Here is a 23458-nt window from a genome sequence, read left to right as displayed (position 1 = left end):
GCTGGGGAGTTCCCCCCTTCTGCTGATGTGTCAGTGGCGGGGACGTTTGGAAAGCTGCAGTGAGGAGGAGCCAGTGGCTGGGTCTGGGTTGAGGTGTACCCCACCCGCCCCACTCGCGGGCAAGCCTCTTACATGCAGAGGGAATTGGATGGAGAAAGGCTGACCAGGAACAGGCGGGAAGCAGTTCTCCTGACTCTGCTCCGAACTGAGCTGGCGTGGGCCAGGGTGGCAGCAGTGCCTGCTCAGTGCCAGCCTCTGGGAGCCTGCTGGGCGCCTGGTGCACCCCCAGCTGCCCTGTCACCGGCCACCGTCCCCGGCCACCGGGACCGCTGTGATGGCTGAGGCCTCCGCTGCCCCGGGCAGCCTCCTCTGCAGGCAGCTCCTGCTCGCTCTCCTGGTGAGTAACAGCCGGGATTAAGGATTCGGGCAGGTCACCACGCGCCAGCTTCCCCTCCCGCTGGGCCTGGGAGAGGAGGGGACAGGGTGGGGGCAGAGGAGTGAGCTGGGAGAGAGAAAACAGATCTGAGAGAAACCCCAGGGAGCGTGGGGAGCGTGGGGGCCGGGGGGCAGGTGTTTCGCTGACCCTCCGAGGCCCAGGCCACACTTAGTGTCCGAAGGGAACCCCGGTGCAGTCTGGCTGTGGCGATGTCTAAGGAGGACAGTGGGTGAGGTCACTCCTCAGGCATGTGGCCTGGAAGGTTCCGAGGTTTGCTCTGGCTACCAGTCACTAAATAAGCTGCGGTTATTTAACATGCTTAGTGCTGTTAAGCTGGGAGAGGATGAAAAGGATTCTGGGTGAAGATGCGAATTATTCAAGACTTTCTTAACTTGGGAAGAGCTGAGAGAAGGGTGGAGCTCTTAAGGAAAAGGGTGTTACTTGAGAAAAAGAATAATAATGTGATAGTCATTGAAGAAATAACCTTAACTTGACCTCCTCTTTGTGTGTGTGTTTTTTTACTAATGTTCTTATTGATTTTAGAGAGGAAGGGAGGGAGAGAGAAATATCGATGAGAGAGAAATGATGAGAGACAAATATTGACCTACCGCCTCCTGCACGCCCCCTACTGGGGATATCAAGCCTGCAACCCAGGCATGTGCCCTGACCAGGAATCAAACAGGCAGCCTTTTGGTACATGGGACGATGCTCAAACAACTGAGCCACGCTGGCCAGGGCCCACTTAGGTTCTTAACGTTATAACTGTGTACTCGGTGCTACTTTTGGTTTTGGTGGGGAGGGGTAGAGGTGAGTTTTCCCACATATCTGGCATTTCTGAGCACTGAATTTCCTCCTCTTTACGTTTTGGCAAAATATTTTAACTTCAAATTGTATTTTCAGAATGTAAATATTTTATTGTATGGGGACAAATATTTTCTCCGTATAAATAATACATGATGTGGGACTGATGGTTTGTACTCGTCCTGTAACTGCCTGGAGGGGGATGAAACCTGGAGACCTAGCTGAGTTAGCACTAGTTGGGTAAAATGTGGTGAACGCTTTCCAGGGGTCTTTTAGTCTCTGTCGGTCCAGCCTCCGTTGGTCCATCCCTTGCCCATCCATCCCTTGTCCTCCTGATGACCAGAGGGTGTCTAACCCCAGCCCCCTCTGCATCGCTAAGCTGCTAACTTAGCCTGAGCACTTGGGATGGTAGCTCTGGAGCCTTCCACTTGCTCTGCTGGCAAAGGCAGAGCTAACAGTTGGGGGTTCTGGGCGGGAAGGAGAGATGATGGGTGTAGGAATGGGAATATGGATATATCCTGCGAAAATGTGTGTGTGTGTGTGTGTGTGTGTGTGTGTATGAATATGTGTCGATTTCATATGTATACATATTTCTAATTATAAAATGTTCTTCACAGTATATAATTAGATGATTAGTAATAGACTTCTTTATGCTCAGAAAGGTCTTTAGACATAATTTAGTTCATTCCTTGGCATTAGGAAGAAAAATATTGAAAAGTCAAATAAATTAAAACATATCATGTTCTAAAAAGCGGTTATTTAAATTAAAACTGAAGGCAAATATTTTCTAATTGCACATATATAACAGTGGTCCCATAAGACCCTAATTGCCTTGTGACATTGTAGCTGTCCTAACATTGCAGACAACATATTACTCACATTTCTGTACTGATGTTGGTGCAAATAAAGCTTCTTTCCTTGAACTGATGGCTTTTTGAGACAATAGTTGTGTCTTACATTTAATTAGAATCATTTACTCCGTTGAAGGCTACACTCTGTATTTTGAGATTAGTTGATGAGTGAGACTAGTTAGACATTGATGTTTGTGCTAAGCCAATCCAAAGAATGATTTCATATCAGTGAATATTTTGGGTATTGTTAAATAATTTTTAAATATTTTCTAGACTTAATCAACTATAACCTCAAATTTTGGGGTCTGTGAAAATGATGGCTTGTGTATGTTTCCATTACATTCAAGGGTTAAGTATGTGCTTTATGCTAAAAAATCAGAATGACACTTAAAAATGACCTTAAAGATGATAATTTCCATATAAAATCAGTGGTTGGTAACAAGTTTTCTTAGCGTTTTTAATGTGATTTAGGTGCCAAGAACTACTGTTCACTTTAATTATTTCATTGATAATACATAACCCTGGTGTCCCTCAAGCCTCTTTCTTTGCTTTTCCCTTTGAAAATAAAGATGAGACTAATGAAGGGTTAGGACATTTCTTTGTTGCTGAAATTGACAATATTTTTATCAAAAAAACAAAACTGTAATGTGAACATTTATCATCAAATGTAACTCTTGATTTTTCTTTCTTTTGAGGTTTTAATACTGTTTTGCGATGCTTGTCAGAAAGTTTCTCTTCAAGTTCCCTCTCATCTTCGAGCTGAAACACTTGTAGGCAAAGGTGAGAACCAGCATTAAGAATTCCGCAGCTTTGATGCTGCACTTCACTTCCGGCTGCTCTTGTTAGTTTGGGATAGAAGCCATATAGTAGATACATGTGACATGAAATGAAAGATGATGTGGTTGTTTTCTGACAGTGGTTAGAAACAACTAACATGCAAGTAGGTTGTACACTTTCATGCCAGAAAAATTAGTGAACAACAGCGGGCTAAATTATCTTCCTTTAGTGCAAAGCAAGACACCAAAAGCAGAAGAGTATTTTAGTTCATGTTGACTAACCTGCTGCCCAAATTCCAAAGCCAAGATTCTTCCACTGATAATGTGTGAAACAGATGTGTCCAAACCTCTGTGCCTCCGATGGAAAGTGTGCTTGAGATTGATGACGATGAGCCATACCCCGCAAGAAGTTATGTGAACTACTTCACAGACCATCTTGTGACAGTCAAACGAAATTGGAACTGGTCTTACTATCGCAGCCATATCGGAAGCGTAGGTTGGTTGTTCTGAGTCCAAAGACAACATTCCTCCCGCCAGACTTTCATTGGCTCAAGGTTACACTTAGGAAAACGCTCTCAGAATGCACAGGTGCTGCTCTCTGCGAGATAGAGATTGCTTGGACCAGGGCTTTACATTAATTCCATACACACACACACACACACACACACACACACACACATATGTATATATATATATTTTTTTTTTAAAGAACATTTCAATGAAATACAGTCTGTACTCTAAAGACACACAATAAATATGCTAAATATATTAAATATAAATCTGTAAAAGAAACATTTTGATAACAAGCACAATACATACAAAGTATTTCATTTATTAAACCTTCAAAAGACATTATGAAATGATTATTTGCAATATTACTGAGAAGTATTATATAAGTACAGACCAGTTTTATGTACTTTTGTGTGGGCAAGATTTAACTATCAAAGATTACTGCAAACATGTTCAAACTCTACTGATGTCATAGCTTACTAATACAATATAAACCAACAAATTTTATATGTATGCATAGATCCATGAGTAAAATGTAAAGTGGAAACAATAAATTTGGTGACACTAATAAAATGTTTTATGTCTATTCATAAATTGACTCTTATGATGAAAGCAGTGGAAAATATAACTTCATTAAATTAATTACTTAATGTTCATGGCTTCTCAGTGTCAGAGCAGCCGGTACTCAACAAATTCCAAGTGTCACTTTCTGCTTCTCATGTGCTAACTTGCCGTTGCCATTCCTGTAAAACGTGTTCTATTGCTGTTTCATCTTACAAATTACTGTGATATTTCTTCTCCCAGTGAATGTGAGGGAGTGTCTCCAGTCGGCCAGCCTAATCCGAGCCAGCGATCCCGACTTCAGAGTTCTACAAGATGGCTCCGTTTACACAACACACGACCTCGTCTTGTCTCCTCCGAGGAAGAGTTTCTCCATCTTCCTCTCAGACAGTCAGCAGCGGGAGCAGAGGGAGATGGAAATCGTGCTGGAAGCAATAGGAAAGAAGGTATATTAGGCAAAGGTTTGACCATACTGGTCTGCTTATGTGAGTCATTCATTTCCTAGGCCTCCTTCCCTGTTAAAATCATGGTTTTGAATGCTCACCTATTTGTCTGTCCCACTGGTAATGAACATGTGCAGATACTAGACTGTTCTAGGGAGTGGTGGAGCTATTTGCAAAGTGGTGTGAAAATGAACATCTCTGTAGCCAGGGAGCAAAGTCAGAATATCAAAGCTTCCAGAGAGCGCTCTGAGGTGTGGCAGCAAGAACAACCAACCTGCAGAACGAGACCGGGTGGGCCTGAAACAGATGGATTCAGGCTGGTGGTGTGGCGCTCCACCCGAGCGGCTCTCTCCCTGCTGACTGGGGGTGAGTCTCTCTACAGAGGGAAGGGATTGTCTCAGGCTCACTCCCATCTTAACTGAGAACCCCAGGGGCTCCTTCTCTTCAAGAAACGGATAATGGCCAGGCCACCAGGTTGGTTTGAAAGTTCTGACTCCAGACTCACTTTCTTACAGCAATTGGTGGTGATCAGGGCGTAAGAAAGGCGAAGGTTACTGCAATTCACACAAATCACCTCAAGCCAACTCTACACACGAACTTGGTCTTATAAAGTCAGTTGTTAATAAGTGATTCCATTTATGAGACTTTTCCATCTAAATTCCTTTTGATCACAAGGACTCCTCTTCATCAAATTTAGAACATGCTCAGAGTTTTTAAAACATTGTTTTACGTCAAAATTGTAAGGAATCTCCATAACACGTAAAATAAAACATACTTGAATGAATGCCGACCTGTATCTTTATATATTTAGGTACCCAAATGATTTGAAATGCAGCTAGAATTTTTTAAACATTGGTTGTACCTTTTCTAATGGGATAAAATCAATTCTTAAATATTCATTAATAAATTAGCTATTTTTAGGGAGTCTATACTTCTCAAGATGACCTCTTATACCAATGCCTTATAAAGTTCTGGTTACTTAACTGGAATTTGGTGAAACTGGTTCTTATTCGTGTGTGTGTGTGTGTGTGTGTGTGTGTGTGTTGTTGTATCTTATCAATAAAATAATGAAAAACAGGAATAGTTTGGGGTTGGTTATCCATGATAGTGTTACGGACACCCTTACTATTTTCCTGTTGACATAAATGCTAGCATCACAGCTTTCGGAATGACAAGCAGCTCACACTTCTCTCTCCCCAAATGCAGGTTCTGAGAAAGAGACACACCAAAAGCGCAGCCCTCAAGCGCAGCAAGCGGCGCTGGGCTCCGATCCCGTGCTCCCTGATGGAGAACTCCTTAGGCCCCTTCCCACAGCACGTCCAGCAGGTACATGCATGTTGTCTGACTGACACGTGAGGGGGTGTTTGTTTGTTTGTTCTTGCATTGCCCACTTGAATTGCGCAGTGTTTTGAAGGAGGGCTTGGACTTATTGGTACTAATCGATTGGTACCAACCATCTATTCACCAGAATAAGGGCCTGTAGGAGTGAGTCAGTGTAATTTGTTGCTTTCCTCCAGAAAACGTACTTAGCACTATGAGAGTTTCATATTTTGAGTTTCTGGAGCTCTTAGGTCTATACCCAGATTTTCCTAAATGCCCTACCATCCTGGCACTCACGTGCAAAGGACATGCTTACCCATTTTGCATAACTTAACCTTCTACTTATCATGTAACCTTGCAAAAGAGTCTCCGATATTTCTGTTTATCACACATGTAGCGTCACTGCCACATAGCTGGTGTGTAAACATAGGCCAGCTTTGAAACTAGTGAAGATTAATTGCGGGAAGAAATTTGTAATGTTTTTCCTTTTTTTCATCATGAAGTGTTTCATTCCAAATAATTTAAAATTACCAAAACTATTGCTATCACTTATATAAGAATAGGAACAAGTGGACAAGAATTATACAAGTATATTCAACTCCATGAATTGTCCATAAATATGCAGATAACAAAACAATTTGTGGTCAAATAAGTGGTAGAGTCTGTGGCTTTGTATATTCAGAATATGAATTAGAATTTTAAAAAACCTGGGGCATACTGGGTAGATGAACAGAGAAAAGAAAGAATAGTAGGAAAGAAAGCAAGTGATAAAAATATCAACCATCGCAAGATGTTAGGTTGAAGTTATTTCTTGTCCTAAGTTGTCACTCATTGCGATAGGTCCAATCGGATGCGGCACAGAACTACACCATCTTTTACTCGATCAGTGGGCCCGGGGTGGACAAAGAGCCCTTCAATCTGTTCTTCATTAATAAAGACACTGGCGACATCTTCTGTACGCGAAGCATCGATCGCGAGCAATATCAAGAGTTTCCGGTAAGGTTATTGGATTTCTCATGAAGAATTATGTTGTTTAGGACTGCTTTAATATTTTCAGCATTGTTTGATTATGTTCTAAAAGAATCAATAATTTATTATCTATATCTGATATAGATAATGCGAAATAAAAACTTCAAATGTTTATTGATGCCATTGATGAAGACAGACAACAGATATGTAGTCTTCTTTATAGAGTTTGTGACTTTGTAAAAGGTGAAAGATTTATGCAATCTGAAGAGAAACCAGAGCATTAGAGTTTGTGACTTTGTACATTCAGAATATGAATAAGAATTTTAAAAACATGGGACATACTGGGTAGAAAAGGGAAGAAAAGTGGGGGGTGGGGACTATAGAAAATATGACAGAATTTTAAAGGGCAGGTTTAGGTCCAGGGAATGTTAGGACCACACCTGTTCATTTAATTGAGTTCAAAGTTCCCTACAACAACATAGTTCAGTTATTCTCAACCCTGCCTGTACTGTATATATGGCATGAGAACTTTAGAAAAAATTACGCTGCTCTGGCCTATCCCAAGAAATCCTGATGTAATCGTTCTGAGAGGGGGCCCAGTCACAGACAAGACAGATGATAGCGACATAGAAGTGCCATAAATGCTGGGACTTGGCAACTGGCTGAAAAGGCTAATGAGAGAAGGGAGAACTTACATACCTGGAGTTTTAATTCTGGTTCATTTTAGAAGATGGGCACAGTGGGGAAATCAGGGAGAGCTGGTTGCGTGGAGAAGAACCAAGTTCGCACAGACTTCACTGTGGGCAGGTTTGGTTGGTCTGTCAGTGAAGAAAACCTGCTCAACTTAACAGCCATTCACTGACCACTGAACCAGGCACAAGCCACATAAAAGTGCAGAAATAATGTGGTGTTGTTGAAAGGGAAAGACATTAATTGCTGACATTTTCGGCCAAGATATATAATTTTGAGCTGTATGTGTATTTATTAGCATTTTTATTACATAAGAAATGCATGTTTTTGGTAGAAAAATGAGAAAGCTCAAGCAAATAGAGAAAAAAAATAATTGAGTCACCCAGAGATAGTTGATATATTAACTGGAAGTGAATAGAATTGTGTTGTTTTTTTCAATAAGCTTAAAAAAATGCTAGTTATTAGCATAACCGGGGAAGTCTGCATGTATTCTCATGAGAGGAACATTAGAATATATGGAATGTTAACTCAGGGAAGATACTGCCTCCTCAGCATGGCACTGGGGGGATAATGGTGTTGAAGGAAGGTGAAGGCACACGCCCGGCCTACACGGTGTTGGTGTGCTGTCTCTCTGCGGCCTATGTTCTTCGTTACATAGACCTTCTAGAATGTTGTCCTTCCCCAGCGGCCAGGTTTGATGTTGTGCTTATTTGCTATGTAAGAGTAAGCTGTGGTGTCTGCCTGCCTTCCAGCTGTACGCCTACGCCACAACCGCCGATGGCTACGCACCAGAGTACCCACTCCCCTTACTGTTCAAGGTTGAGGATGATAACGACAATGCCCCGTATTTTGAAAACAAAGTGACTATCTTTACTGTGCCTGAAAACTGCAGAACTGGTAAGGTCAAGTTTAGGAAAACACTCGCTTTTTACTCATTACTGTCCTAAGCAGTTTATGCTAAACATGTTTAAATGTTTATGAGATCATATACTCTTCAAATGCAAACCTGTTGGTGCTCAGTTTGCTGTGCACATACAGGAGCCAGCTAATGCATAAAGTCACTAACTTTGTTAGATTAATCCACAACGAATATGAATGTGTGACAAATGCCATTTATATTTTCTAACTTGACCTGTACCTATCTGTCGCAGATGTATTTATAAAACAGAATAATTTGAATATTTATAAAGTCTCGCTACGTTTTCAAGGACCTAGAACTATATTATAGCATGGAAAGGCGAATCTGACTTATAACAATATACGTTGCTTTACTTGGTATATTTTTCCAGACAAAATGAAAAAAATAATTTAAACTTGTTTGATGCTCTGGGCTGCCAAAATCTTGATCTTGGTATACCCAGGGGCCCGACAAGACTGCCTAATTTTTTTTAAAAAAACCTGCAAGAAATGTTGTTCTTAGCTCCTCTAGTCTGTTGCCATCACATGTGTATATTTAATATTATTCTCCTAAAACAAGTGGTTTGTGAAAGCCATATTCAGTACACGGATTTCTGGGCCATAAAGCTCAGCCTGAGGCAAAGGTTTGTGTCTAATTCAGCACATTTATTAAAACATAAAAGCACAAATCCTTCATCATATGCACAGTTGCACTATTCCTCTAGTTAACATCATCAAGCTGGACTCTAAAGGAAACAAGATATAGAGTCGGTCCCACCTAAAAGTGGCCCGTGAACTTGGGGGGAGTGAGAACCACAGATACCGAGGGGGGGTGGGCTTCTCCCAGCTGTGGCCACAAATCCTGTTCTTCACAGGAATCCCTTCGCTGGACTTCCAAAGCCAGGGAAGCCCAGCGTTCTGAAGAGCATTCATGCTCCTCCCCTTACCTGTAACACATACACTCGTGGCTGGGGGAGAACATGTATAGCAACGCACTGCTTTTATTTCTGTTTGCAGTATTGCTACTTTAGATTACTGACAACACTGGATTTCCTTAAACAGGAACTTCAGTGGGGAAAGTGACTGCCATCGACCTCGACGAGCCTGACACTCTGCACACTCGTCTGAAATACAAAATCTTACAGCAAATCCCCGATCACCCGAAGCATTTCTCCATCCACCCGGACACAGGCGTCATCACCACCACTTCGCTCTTACTGGACCGAGAAGTAATGAGCTGATTAATTTCCCACTCACTCCCCTGCGTTTGAACTGACAATGAGCCCCGGGAGGAATGACGCAGGGCCCTGGCCGCCGCCCCACGCGTGCTTCCTGCGGGCGGTGGCGAGGGCCCCTCGCACGCCCCTTCCTCTGTGTCTGTGCAGAGGCCTGGGCGGAGACACGGTGTGAGACGGGGTCTCCTCTCAGGTTGCTGGCTTGATCGGGTGCTGAAATGGAAAAAAATGGCTTTTAAGTTTTAAAAGGTTATCACCTTCCCATTGTTCTGACTGACCAATCTCTTGCTCTGTTGTTATTTATGCTCATTTTTTCTTTTTGTGGGGGAGGATGTTCATCAGTGCTCCCTCTCCCTTTTTCAGAAATGTGACACATACCAGTTAGTAATGGAGGTGCGAGACATGGGCGGCCAACATTTTGGTTTGTTTAACACAGGAACAATCACCATTTCACTCCAAGATGAAAATGACAATTCACCGTATTTCACAGAAAATTCTGTGAGTATATCTCTGTATCTGTGTATCTGAGTTCATTTACCTCTTCAAAAACACAAATCTAGAATGAGCTAGCTCTGTGAAAGTGCACATTTTGGTTTCATAGCTACCACTTCAAAATAAATAGGCAAAAATGAAAGGATTTCTTTAAAAATCACTGCGGGGCCCGTTTTCCCGGGTGGAGGGACATGGCTGTCTCCTCGGCCACATGAAAGCTGCTTGGCCCGCGAAGCCGTTCACGCAGTCAGCGTGTTCTTGGACGCCCTGCAGTGGCATCAGAGTCCTTGGGTTTAAGCGCCTCTCAAGGGGTGAAGGAGAGGCCCTCTCCGGTGTCACTTGTACTTGAGCACCTGAGGGATGAAGGAAAACCCAGGTCCCAGCCTTCACTCTGCTGGGGGGTCAGTGGTCTAGGCTGGCCCACCGCCATCTCTGTGCAGACCCCTCACATGTCTCATACAGGGCAAATGTTCCCTCCGGGCTACACAAGACAGAAAGCATAGGCAGGAGGAAGATTCCAGGAACTACTCCTTCTTTCTTATCCTTTTAGAAAGTGGCCTTCATCTTTCCATTCATAAATATCAGAGTACAAATCAGAGAAGTGAACACCTGCAGTGATGGGCCGTCCATACAACTGTTTACACTGATTGCTATAACTTGTAAGGATAGGACTTCCTCCATATTTCTTATGAGGGACTGGAAGGCCAGTTAAGTGACTTGCTCCTGATCTCATTGGTGTAAACCAAGTGAGAGGAAAACTGGACTTAGACTCAAAATCTGTTTTGTTCCTAAGGCTCTGAGGCTGACATCCTTCTCTGAGTTCATCCTGCATCTCTAGAAGATTCTGATTTACTACTGTTTTAGTCTTTTATTTTATATGCTCCCTTAGCCTTACTTATTTTTTGGAGGTGGGAAGAAACTCTGATTTAATTTTTTAAAAAGTAAAAAAAGAAAAAAAAAGAAAAACTATTTCCTTAAAATGTGTGCCAGTGCATCAAAAGTAAATTTTTAAATAATTGACATAATAAACAGATCGCCCAGTAAAATAAGAAATGCATGTAGGTTATAATTATCTATAAATATTAAAGGCTAAAATGTATAACCATAAAGCATTTCTTAAGTGCTTGCTATATCTGAAGGGGGGTACACTGTAAATGTTGCAGATTCAGAATAGACACAAATGTGAGTAGGAAAATTGCCTCAGAGAAGTAGGAGAGTTAAGATATAAGTTAGTCTTTCAAGGGTAAATAAGATAGTGTACATTTCCATATTACTTTGCTTTCTTTTACTTTAAATATAAGTTTTAGAGGAGAAAATCATATTGTTAAAGCTACAAATCTATAATGACAGCAGGCAATTTGTTTAGTATTTTGCAGAAGTAGAAGAAAACAGAATTGACGTTGAGATTTTACGAATGGCGGTTCATGACCTGGATCTGCCAAATACTGCTCACTCCAAGGCTGTGTACACAATCCTGCAGGGAAACGAGAATGGCAACTTCAAAATCAGCACGGACCCAAATACAAATGAGGCAGTCTTGTGTGTTGTCAAGGTAAACAAACAAAAAATAATAATCTAGCAATGCTTTAATTGGTTTCTAATTGGTATCCTAGCTGATGTATAGGCATTTATATATATATGTATATGTATGTGTATACATTCCTGTGTGTATGTGACCAGAGAATGTCAATGCAATGTTGAAATGATTACATTGGTTTAAAAATTATTACTGCTGTTTTTATTATTATTATTTTCTCTATTAGAGGAAAGGCATGGCAGGCACAAAACTCATTGTTCCATAGGTGAGGCAAGCCAAGGCAGAGAGATACTGCATTACTAATTGGAGATTAGCTTGAGAAGCATTCTCAGACACACCCTTGTCCAAAACCCTCATTTTCTAGAACAATAGACAGAGAGAATCACTCTTTGAAATCAAACCTCTTGCCTTTCCAATTCCCTTTATGCTCATGTTATTTTGTTGGCTCTCCGTAGTGCATTTTATAAGACAATCTACTGAATATAAAGCAGCCATTCCCACTAATCCCCCTATATTTGGGATGGCCAGTGCTTTAGGGTTTTAAAGATTTAATTATAATTACTGGCACCTACAATGATTACTTTAACCGAACCTGGTTCTATTCTAAGTCCAGAATAGACTGGACTATTAGGTCTTGCTAACCTGTTATAGACTTCCTCATTCATTTCTTAGAGACTCTATTGTGTTTGAAGCTTTATGTACAAATTGTGATTCCTCATAAGATTTTTAGAAAAGGACCTTTAATGATTATACCACCTATTCTCTCTCTCTTTCTCTCTCTCTCTCTCTCTCTCTCTCTCTCTCTCTCTCTCTCTCTCTCTCTCTCTCTCTCTCTCTCTCTCTCTCTCTTTCTCTCTCTCTCTGTTTTTTTGTTTTGTTTTTGTTTTTGTTTTTTGAAGGGGGAACTTCTAGATTTCTGTCTATTGTTTTCTTTAAAGTCCAGTTTCTAATTATTTAACTATTGTTTTGGATTCTTTCTAATTATTCAGTTCAAGACCAAGCATTTTGTTTAGGAACTAAGCAAACCAAATATAATGTCCTTTGAAAGGTGCTGCTAAATAATATGATTATGTCTTTTAACTCATATACTCAGATAACTGCACCATTATAGCCAATCTCATATGCCAGCAGTCTATCTATTTCTTGCACTGAGCTTGAAGGGACTTTTGCTGTTTTGGTTACCACTGTTATGCCAGTTGATAAGTAATAACATAAATGGTAATCTATTTGAATTTAGTCAAACATTTATTCTGTATTCCTATTAATATTTAAACTTCACACACACACACACACACACACACACACACACACACACACACACATACACAAAGGCAGGATCTTCCCAAAGAAAAGTGAATAGGAAAATTAGTAAAGTTTTAAAAACAGAAATTTTACATTGATAGCATTTATCATTATAGGAAGCTAATTATTAGTCTTCAACCACACTAGCACCTTCTTTTTGGTACCATTGTATGCATAAAAATGATGCTCCTTTTTGTGTTAAAACTTGGAATCATGGTTAGAAGCCTTCTCTCTGTAGTGTTATATGCTGACTAATTAAGTATGCTTATCTAACAGCCATTGAACTATGAAGTCAATCGCCAAGTCACTCTGCAAATCGGTGTGGTTAACGAGGCACAGTTCTCCAGCGTACCGAACTCACAACCTCCTACCATGTGCACTACCACCGTCACCGTTAAAGTCAAAGACAGCGACGAGGGCCCCGAGTGCCAGCCGCCGGTGAAGGTCATTCAGAGCAAAGATGGCCTCCCCGCCGGCCAGGAGCTGCTGGGGTACAAAGCAATGGATCCGGAAACACGCAGTGGGGAAGGCTTAAGGTAATGCTTTTTTTTTTTTTTTTTTTTTTTTTTTTTTTTTCAGAAAGTTCCTTATTTTTAATTGGGATGTCAGTTGATTTCAAATTTAGGAAAGTTCTATGTATTTTTCAAAATGACAGGTATTGAGATGATGTCCATTTTCGGTGTGAGCATTTATTGATACATTTGATTTCTTAAAATAGGTACAAGAAGTTAGGAGATGAAGATAACTGGTTTGAAATTAACGAAAACACTGGCGACCTGAGAACTGTGAAAGTGCTAGACAGAGAATCAAAGTTTGTGAAAAATGACCAGTACAATGTTTCCGTGGTTGCAACTGATGCAGGTAGGTGCAACTTTCTAGAAATAACATATAAACATGGGATATAATTGAAAGAAAATTTTAGGGTTAAATTTGCTTATTTCCAGGCCAAAATTTATTGCAAAAATTGTTTGCATTATGGTTGCATTGTTTTTTTTGGAGACCACCCAATTTAGGCCCCAGTAACGCAAAACCAGAGGTGGGAGTCCAAAGTTCAAATTCCATATTACTGATCTCTGACCTCTGGCTTCCTCCAGGACTTCCACTTTTTTTATTTTTTTATTTTTTTATTTTTTTTAGGAATATACATTTGGATTACTACGTCTTTAAAAAATATACATACTGATTTAAGAGAGGAAGGGAGAGGGAGAGATAGAAACATCAATAATGAGGTAATGAGAGAGAATCATTGATTGGCTGCCTCCTACATACCCCTCGCTGAGGATGGAGCCCACAACCTGGGCATGTGAACCATGAATCGAACCGTCACCTCTTGTTTCATAGGTCAACCCTCAATCACTGAGCCACCACGTCCAGACTAGATTACTATGACAGGTATTGAAAAGATTACTATGATCATGGTGAAAAGGTTCCAACCACCGAAAACAGTTGGGTTCAGGGTAGGTTTGTCCTAAATGAGGAATAAAATGTTTGTCCTATTTCCCAAAGAAATGATCAAGCAATGAATCTTGAATAAGTCTTTTGCTGTAATTTGCAGTCATTTGCCAAGGTTAATTCTAGAACCTACCTGTCTTGTGAAGAAATGTTTTTCAAATGTCATAAAGTAGCCTCTCAAAACCTAGTCAACATATGCTCCAGATGTGAGCCATCTTGAACATGGGGCAGTGCTGGGTAGTTAGTGTGCTCACTGGCTGTTGGCTTTGCTTTGCATAGTGCAGGTCCCTGACTTGAGGTTTACTTCAAACATGGTTGCCTTGAATCAATATGTTGCCTGCCAGGCGGCTTCCCCACTCCTCATTCTTTACATCCCTGCACTTACGTTTTAAATTTATCACTAAAGAATGAGCCTGGGAGCCCCTCAGATCCCCCTCACCCTGACCTCAGGCTTTCCTTCCCCAACCAACCCCACCCCACCCACCCCACCCACCCCTGTGAACCATGGAATTTCTTGTTTTTTTAAAAACAAGTAAAAGACTTGTTTTTTTCCGAGTTTCCTGAGGGCATTTTGCAATCCTAATAAGAACCATGGTGGCTGTCTAGCCATAACATTGATCAGTCATAGGTTGAGACAGGCTCACCTACTTTTAATGTAGTTTCTTCAATATAGGAAAACAAAACAAAACAAAACAAACAAAAAACTACCAAAGAACGAGGAGACCATGAATTGAGAGACAGAACTAATGTTGCCATCATTCCATTATCTTGGGTGAATTTCTGCTCCTGGATAAGTAAAAGTGAAATCTGAATGGTTCAAAACCATAATTATGCTGTCAAACAAGAATTTATATCTACTCATATATTCCACAAGCTAGACAAGTTACAATAGAAACTAGAATTTATAAGTCAAGGTCAAACTCTCACATGATATTGTCTGGCTGGAGTGGTTCGGTATATTGAGTGTTGTCCAGTGCACAGAATGGTTGACTGTTCAATTCCCTGTCAGGGCTCATAGCTAGGTTTCAGGTTCAATCCTGTTGGGGCACATACAGAAGCACGTGGACTTTCTTTCTCTTCTCCTCACATCAATGTTTCTCTCTCTCCCTCCCTCTGGATCCACCCCCTCTGCCTCTCTCCAAGCATGTCCTTGGGTGAAGATTTTTAAAAAATTCACATGATATCAATGAAAAGATTAGTATATTCTCATAGTAGGTTCCATGGTATAAAAGAAAGTATGGATATCATCAGAAGTGTAAATCAGTTAAGAGCTACCTAGATTAAAAGATAAAAGTAGATTTCACACAAATACAGAAGCTTGGTGAATGAAGTACTCTTTGGAGATCTGGAAAACATGGAGAACAGAGATATAATATGTTAAATTTGTCTATAGTGTTAACACAAAAAACTACATGGCAAATCTAAAATGTAGAAATCTATGTCCCAGCCTCATGGAAATCCCAGGTATGCTCAGATGTATAAAAATATTAAGTGAATTCTGTTTGGTGTGTTAGTATTAAGTTATATGTTAGCCAGGACACACCAGGCATCTCACCAGGCTGTCCTGGGGAATATGACTGAGCTCTGAAAATGACCGATGCTCACAGTTTAGCGAGTCAGTGACCAGCCAGTGAGAAATGAGAGGGGAATGTGACTGCCATACCCAAGTTGAGGCAGTTAGTAGAAAGCAGCCATGCGTGTGTCACAGAGATGGTGGGAAACACATTGTTTAGTGGACATGCCTTGTTTTTACTCTCCTCAGGCGGCAGATCTTGCACTGGAACACTGGTGGTTCTTTTGGAAGACAACAATGACCACCCCCCACAGGTTGACAAGGACGTGACCATTTGTCAGCATGCTCAGGATTTTGCTGTTCTCTCACCGAATGATGCAGATGGGCCTGAGAATGGCCCACCTTTTGTATTCCTTCTGGATAATTCCGCCAGCAAACATTGGACCTTAGGATCAAAAGATGGTGTGTAATTATGCTAAATCTTGTCATCAACAGAAACTTAAGATGACGGCTGGTCTTAACTTTTACATAATATCATGATAATAAATAAATATATAAATATTCATTTTAGGGAGGTTTTTTTTTTTAATTGATCCACTTCCCCCCCCCCCCCCCAAAGAATAATACCTTGCTTTCCTTAAAGCAATAAGTAATGTATTTATGAAGTTTAGGATATATTTTGTTTTGGATATATTGTAAGAAAACATAAATTAATCTTAATATAATAGTTGAATAACATGTTAAGTATGGATTGTTCTAATATAAGCATAAACAATATCAAGTATCCTTTTTTTCAAGAATTCAAATCATTTTTAAGAAAGAAAGAGGAATCACTAGAATTTTTTGTCTAAGCTAAATTCTGTGCCTCCTATTCCTCTTCCCCGCCGTAAGAACTCCAAGTCAGAATAATACTGCGGTCACATTAACAGATATTCTGTCTTCTTTCCCCCCAATAGGTAAAACTGCCGTTCTTCGTGCCAAACAACACATGGATTATAACTATTACAATGTGCCCATCACCATAAAAGATAGACACGGTCTTGCTGCAAAGCACGTGCTGTCAGTCAGAGTGTGTGACTGCACGACTCCGTCTGACTGCAGAATGACCAGTAAAGTGCGGGACCGAGATGCCAAGCTCCCCAATGTGATCCTCGGGAAATGGGCAATTCTTGCCATGGTGTTGGGTTCCGCACTGTTGTTATGTGAGTACACTTACCTAGATTGTGTTAGCTGCACGTTTTCTTACTATTTAGGAAATACATGCAGTTCTTTATATCGGTGACATGCATAGCCTTTGCTAAATGTACCCTTTTTATAATCTTGTATGTACTAGATAAGTTAGGGTTCTGAGTCACGGAAGAAAAAAAATGTGTCAATAAAAGCAGATTAGAATGATTTTCAGAGGGATAGCCACAGTTCTTCTAGTGAGACACTGGGTAAGCCATTTCTTCTTCTTTGAGCTCTTTTTTCCAGATGTAAAACAAGAGGTTGGATACAATTAATGTTAAGATTCCCTCTCATATATAATATTACTCTTTTAACCAACTAAGTTTACGCAGTAGTGAGTGCACAAAAAGAATTCCTGAAAAGCGAATTATGAGTGTTCTTAGTGAAGCGATGTAGCATACTCCAATGAGTGGAATGAGTGGAAATGGTCATATGGTGAGCCACTGAGGAAGACTAATACATGCAAAGATGCTAAGACATTGCATTCTGCCAACTATTTTTAGAGCTATAAAAGCAATGGAAATTTCTGCCCATGCTGCCCTCCCTCCCACCTCCCACCTCCCTTTTGTCCTTTTCTATTAACAATCTATTTAACTATACACAATCTATCTGCATTTGTTAATATTCTGTTTTAATTTTATGACCCAAGGGTATCTCAGTTTATGAAATAAAAACCCTGATAGGTTGGTGTGTGTTTTATTTAAGTTCTGGAAAGAGAATTTTGAACAGTTGTATGATTCAAATGATTTAATATATGTCAGCCTGAGAAATGATATTACTTACCTAAATATTTTTATTTTTCAGGTGCTCTGTTTACATGTTTCTGTGTTGCTACTAAGAGAACAGTGAAGAAATGCATTCCAGAAGACGTAGCCCAGCAAAACTTAATTGTGTCAAATACTGAGGGGCCTGGAGAGGAAGTAATGGTGAGCCATATTTCAGGGCTTTCACTTGTACGGTGATACACTGATGACAGCGGATTACATAACAATCCTTCCTAATAAAAGAGTGATATGCACATTGACCATCACCCCAACACACAAGATGGCTGCCCCCATGTGGTCAAAGATTCTGCCCCCGTGTGGACACAAGATGGCCACCACAAGATGGCCAGCAGGGGAGGGCAGTTGGGAGGGACTAGGCCTGCAAGGGAGGGCTTTTGGGGGCGATCAAGCTTGCATGGGAGGCCAGTTAGGGGTGGCCAGGCCTGCAGGGGAGGGCACTTAGGGGCAATCAGGCTGGCAGGAGAGCAGTTAGGCATCAATCAGGCTGGCAGGGGAGTGGTTAGGGGGTGATCGGGCTGGCAGGTAGAAGCAGTTAGGGGCAATCAAGAAGGCAGGCAGGTGAGCAGTTGGGAGCCAGCAGTCCTGGATTGTGAGAGGGATCCCATATTGGAGAGGGTGCAGGCTGAGGGACACCCCCTCCCCCTGTGCACAAATGTCATGCACCGGGCCTCTAGTAGCAATAATACGACAAATGTTGTTTATTGGGCGCTTGCTATGCTAAGCGAGCACCACGAGCCTTGCATGTATTAAGTCATTTAAACCCCATAGTTCTACTGCATTCACTTCCTGGGGCTGCCATAACCAAGTATCACAAATTGAGTGACAAACACGTTAGGAATTTATGGTCTCACAGTTCTGATTAGCAGTTAGGGTGCTGGCAGGGACACGTTCCCTCTGACGGAGTCTGAGAATTGCTGTCTTGGGCCTTTCACCGCCATTCTCCTTGTGTGTGTGCATGTCTCTGTCCAGATTTTACCTTAGGAGGGCCCCGCCCTCATGGAGGATGGCCTCATCTCAATTTAACTACCATAGTGACACCCGAGTAGCCCCGCCTTCAGCTAGGATCCTGTTCTGAGGCACTAAGAGTTAGGGCTTCAACATAAACATATTGGGGGCCACCCCTCACCCCTAACCCCTGCGCCAGGGGGTCCGTGATGGTCTTGGCTTAATGTATGGGGAGCTGAGAGGCCCAGGAGGAAGTGGCTTGCCTGGGGTGGGAGAGCCATGAGTGTGAGCTGTTAGCTTCCATCAGAGTCACTCATGTTCTAACCCTCCCTCTGTTTGTAGGAGGCAAACATCAGACTCCCCACACAGACCTCCAACGTCTGCGACACCAGCATGTCTGTGGGCACTCTCGGGGGCCAGGGAGTCAAAACACAGCAGAGCTTTGAGATGGTCAAAGGCGGAGGCGGACACCAGACCTTGGACTCTGTCAAGGGGGCGGGGCAGGGCGTGCTGGAGGCTGGCAGATACACGTACACCGACTGGCACAGCTTTACCCAGCCCCGGCTTGGCGAGGTGAGTGCCGTGTCTTCGGTTCACGTTATGTGAAGTTCACACAGCTTGTCAATCAGGACGTCCCCAAAGTTTTACTCTTCGCCCACCCTGAATTCATCGTCTCTTAGATGTCGAGTTATTAGAGACGTGGATGTCAAGTCCAATCCCAAAGGAAAAAAGGATTTCATGAAGCTCGCTTTTTTAAAATGACGTTTGCAAAACTTTCATCTAGGAGTGACTTGTGCAGACACGTGTAGGAAGTGTACAAAGACTGATAGCATCTCCCCTAAACGTCACAAGGAAGGCCACCGAGCGAGGCGTTTGTTGGAGAGCAGTGCCCACATCGTAAATGGTGACCATTTCTTGGCGTGCTGAGTCCTTCGCATGGTTATAAAGTCCTGGCTGTCAACATCAGTCGGATAAACTTTTGTTTGGGGTTTTCAGTTTTTTGTTTTATGTCCAGATTAATCAGCTGGTTAACATTAGCCAGTTTAATAGAATACTCAAAGTTACGGAGACCCATCTCAATGATACAAATGTGAAGTTCAGACGGAGCTAGTAGGTCGGATTGTGATAATGTGCAGTCTTAGTTTTCCTCAATGTCTTCCCTGGCAGCATTGATGTATTTGCTATATTTTGAGAATGACTGTAATACAGACCAACCATGTGCATTTTTTATATGTAGGAATCCATTAGAGGACACACTCTGATTAAAAATTAAACAGTGAAAGGTAAATCCAAGACATTCTTTTTTACGCTAATATGTTCAGGTGTCTTTAAAAAATAATAATCTGTGCTCTTCCCGCCGCAGAAGGTGTACCTGTGCGGACAAGACGAGGAACACAGGCTCTGCGAGGACCAGGTGCGCGCCTACCACTATGAGGGCAGGGGCTCGGCGGCCGGCTCCGTGGGCTGCTGCAGCGACCGGCAGGAGGAGGAGGGGCTGGACTTCCTGGACCACCTGGAGCCCAAGTTCCGCACGCTGGCCAAGACGTGTGTAAGGAAGTGAGGGGCCCGGCCCGGGTGCCCCCAAGGGTGCCGAGGAGGCGTTCGCTGGATGTGAACGTGACCCTGCACCTGCCGATGCATCCATGTGTCTATCAGGATAACTCCGATCCATGATTGAGAACTTACTACACGTGCCACGCTCCCTCCCCCCTTGTCTGACAGCCTCCCTCCCTCCGCGTTCTCTAGACGTCACCGTTTCCCGGGCCGCTGTCTCCCGTGGCCTGTACATCCCCCGCAGCATCTTTCCTTCCCTGTGTCCTTGGAGGGTGTGGGAGAGAGAGCTGGGTACCGCGGAGTCCAATAAAAATGAGTTTTTATTTTAGATGACAATTAAACACTTTCTATCAAACCTGGGGAGACTTCTGCTTTCCGAGATGTTGTCTTTGGTGCCAGCGCGCTGCTGCTGGGCCCGGGGCTGGAGGTGGAGGGGGGTGGGTGTTGGGTGCAGCCTTCACTGGGGCACAGTGGCTGCCTGCGCTGTGCACTTACTTGCAGGGTCCGGGCCTTGGTCTCTGCCCTGTGAGTGCCTTCCCGCTTCCACAGCTTCTGGGGTGAGGGCAGTGGTTGGCAAACTCATTAGTCCACAGAGCCAAATATCAACAGCACAGTGATTGGAATTTCTTTTGAGAGCCACATTTTTTAACTTAAACTTCTTCTAACTCCACTTCTTCCAAATAGACTCGCCCAGGCCGTGGTGTTTTGTGGAAGAGCCACACTCAAGGGGCCAAAGAGCCACATGTGGCTCGAGAGCCACAGTTTGCAGACCACGGGTTAGGGGGAGGGCTTGGAGCAGAACAAGCTCCCAGCGAGTTGACAGGGATCACATGAGAGGGTTTCCTGAAAGACTTGCAGCCTTGAGGCCGGAGGTGGGCTTAGACGCACACATCCATTCTGCCTGCTCGTCAGGACGTCTAGTTGCCTCTAAGAATACAAACACCTTGGCAAGAAGGCGCCCTCCCGTGTGGACCACAGGCCCCCTGTCAGGCCTGTGTGGGACAAGCCCTGCAGCATTAGGCCTGCAGCTGGGACCCACCGATATGCTGTGGACCGAGCGGCCATTCATTCCTGTTGGAGCACGATGCACAGCTCCATTGGCAATGACCTCTAGGGAGAGGGAAACCAGGAAGAAGGCATGTCCGGTGATTGCATGTTAAAAACGGAGATCCGTTAAAGCAATACCTACCAGACATTCATTGAATGATAGATGAGTGAACATGTACGTTAATAACATATTTTAAATGCCTAATATTTTAATAGGATACTATATATTATTAATTTAGAAAGAAACCATGTATTTAAGTAGTATTTTAAAAATTTTCTGTGCCAAACCATACATTTATAAGCAATAACAGCATACATCACACAGACATTTCTCAGTCAATAAAAACTGGTTTTTCATAAAACTCTAAACTAGGTAACTATTAATAACTGAGTGGTTAGTTTGTAAAATGTTTGTGATTAGTTTCCTTACTCTCAGCAGTTCCTAATTAAAGGTGTTTCTTGGCATGAAATTGGATATTAGAGCAGAATAAAAAAGTAGTTTTAATAAGTAAGATCTTATTTCATAAGCTGTCCATACTCTATGATTTTATAGTCACTGGGAGGAAAATAATTTTGGAGGGAAATACAATTTCTGTAGTCTGACATACATGTTACTCTGACAGTGATGCCAGTTTTGAAATTCTAAAATGTAATATTAAAATTTTGGAAATATATCATATTATCATGATAAGTAATGCTCTTTAATGTAGGTGAGACTGTTTTCTGAATGGTTAAAATTTGCTAACCAAACATTAACTTATATGTGTTTGTTTATGTCTTCTTATTTCTTAACTTTGCTTCAATATGGAAGAGAAAACTTATAGCTGAACATAAAGTACAGTTAAAGGCCAAAGAAAGATTGCTTGGTCACTGGAAGTATTGCCAGAATTATTAGAAAGTGTGGCAAATGAATTTGTACTAAGAAGTGTTGGCTACTAAAAATGTTCTCAAATATCAGCGAAATTTATCTCACAGAGAAACTGTGACTGTTTTTTGATTTATGTAGGAAATTCATAGTCATTCTCTGTTTACCCTCAAGATGAAATGTTAATTGTATGATTGATGAAAATTCTGAAACTCCACTGGACTGTTTACAAATTTAGTTTATTAAACCATTGTATTTTATGTATTATTCCATATAAAGTAATTGTCAATAATTGAATCATTATCAATTATTTTTCTATAACTAACTCTATAGTTAGGTAAAATTAAATTTTCTTTTTCTTGATTCATGTAAAAAATTCCATGGAAACATAAAAATAGATGAAAATTCATATAATTATTATACATGAGCTTCGTTAAATACTGTCTTAACTTTACTGAGTTTTTAATTCCTCCTGAGTTTATTAAAATATTTTATAACACTGATATGTAGGCATATACCTACTTTTTAAAAATGGAATGTGCTATGCTATTTGGAAAATGTACACAATAGATATTTTGGAGTTGAGGTTTTTTATTATCCTAGAAAGGAAAAGCTGACTGCCTGTCTGTAGTGCGTTAGTTGTAAAGTCCTTTACTCGTTAAAAATCACCAGTTAGGTGAGGCAGTCAGGTAAACAATGTATGTCACTTCATATCTCTGGTCTCTTTTATCTGCTTTTCTAATAAATCTAAAGGAACTTGGCATTTGGCCAGACATTACATTTGTCTTTCTAATTATGTAGGAGAAAGAAAATAGAACTACAGCAGGAGAAAGCATCACTAAGAATGGATAGACTCTTATACTATGGAAGGCCCAATAAAATTGAGCAAATACCATTTTTTTAAAAAAAAACCCTTTGAGAAGGATAATGTTGCATTAAAAAAAACACACAAAAAACACACACTCTGACCTCAAATTCCTACTAACAATAAAATAATGACATTTTCTTTTTAAAAAAAATATATTTTTATTGATTTTTTTACAGAGAGGAGGAGAGAGGGATAGAGATCTAGAAACGTCGATGAGAGAGAAACACCGACCAGCTGCCTCTTGCACACCCCCTACCGGGGATGTGCCCGCAACCCATGTACATTCCCTTGACCGGAATCAAACCCGGGACCCTTCAGTCCGCAGACCGAAGCTCTACCACTGAGCCAAACCGGTTTCGGCAATAATGACATTTTCAAATAC

General features: G+C 41.6%; 1 protein-coding gene across 3 annotated transcripts; it reads left to right on the top strand.

Annotated features, from left to right (window-relative positions):
• Positions 1 to 170: 170 nt before the first annotated feature.
• DSC1 (desmocollin 1) lies at positions 171 to 20386 on the top strand. Of its 3 annotated transcripts, none has more exons than XM_036417900.2 (16): positions 171 to 397; positions 2784 to 2868; positions 4179 to 4381; positions 5585 to 5704; positions 6539 to 6694; positions 8110 to 8254; positions 9317 to 9483; positions 9853 to 9987; positions 11348 to 11533; positions 13097 to 13356; positions 13539 to 13681; positions 16035 to 16247; positions 16742 to 16987; positions 17817 to 17938; positions 19085 to 19315; positions 20106 to 20386. In XM_036417900.2, exons 1-16 carry the CDS (start codon positions 335 to 337, stop codon positions 20301 to 20303), a joined length of 2673 nt encoding a protein of 890 aa, XP_036273793.1. In that variant the 5' UTR covers positions 171 to 334; the 3' UTR covers positions 20304 to 20386. The 3 variants fall into 3 exon arrangements, with proteins under 3 accessions (XP_036273793.1, XP_036273794.1, XP_036273795.1); XM_036417901.2 differs by lacking the exon at positions 20106 to 20386 and adding an exon at positions 19980 to 20020; XM_036417902.2 differs by lacking the exon at positions 2784 to 2868 and having other exon boundaries at positions 172 to 397.
• Positions 20387 to 23458: the final 3072 nt, after the last annotated feature.

This window comes from Pipistrellus kuhlii, unplaced genomic scaffold (genome assembly GCF_014108245.1).
Source record: "Pipistrellus kuhlii isolate mPipKuh1 unplaced genomic scaffold, mPipKuh1.p scaffold_m20_p_6, whole genome shotgun sequence".
Taxonomy (NCBI): Eukaryota; Metazoa; Chordata; class Mammalia; order Chiroptera; family Vespertilionidae; genus Pipistrellus; species Pipistrellus kuhlii.
The sequence above is the reverse complement of the archived record's forward strand: the minus strand, read 5'-3'. Positions and strand labels throughout refer to the sequence as shown.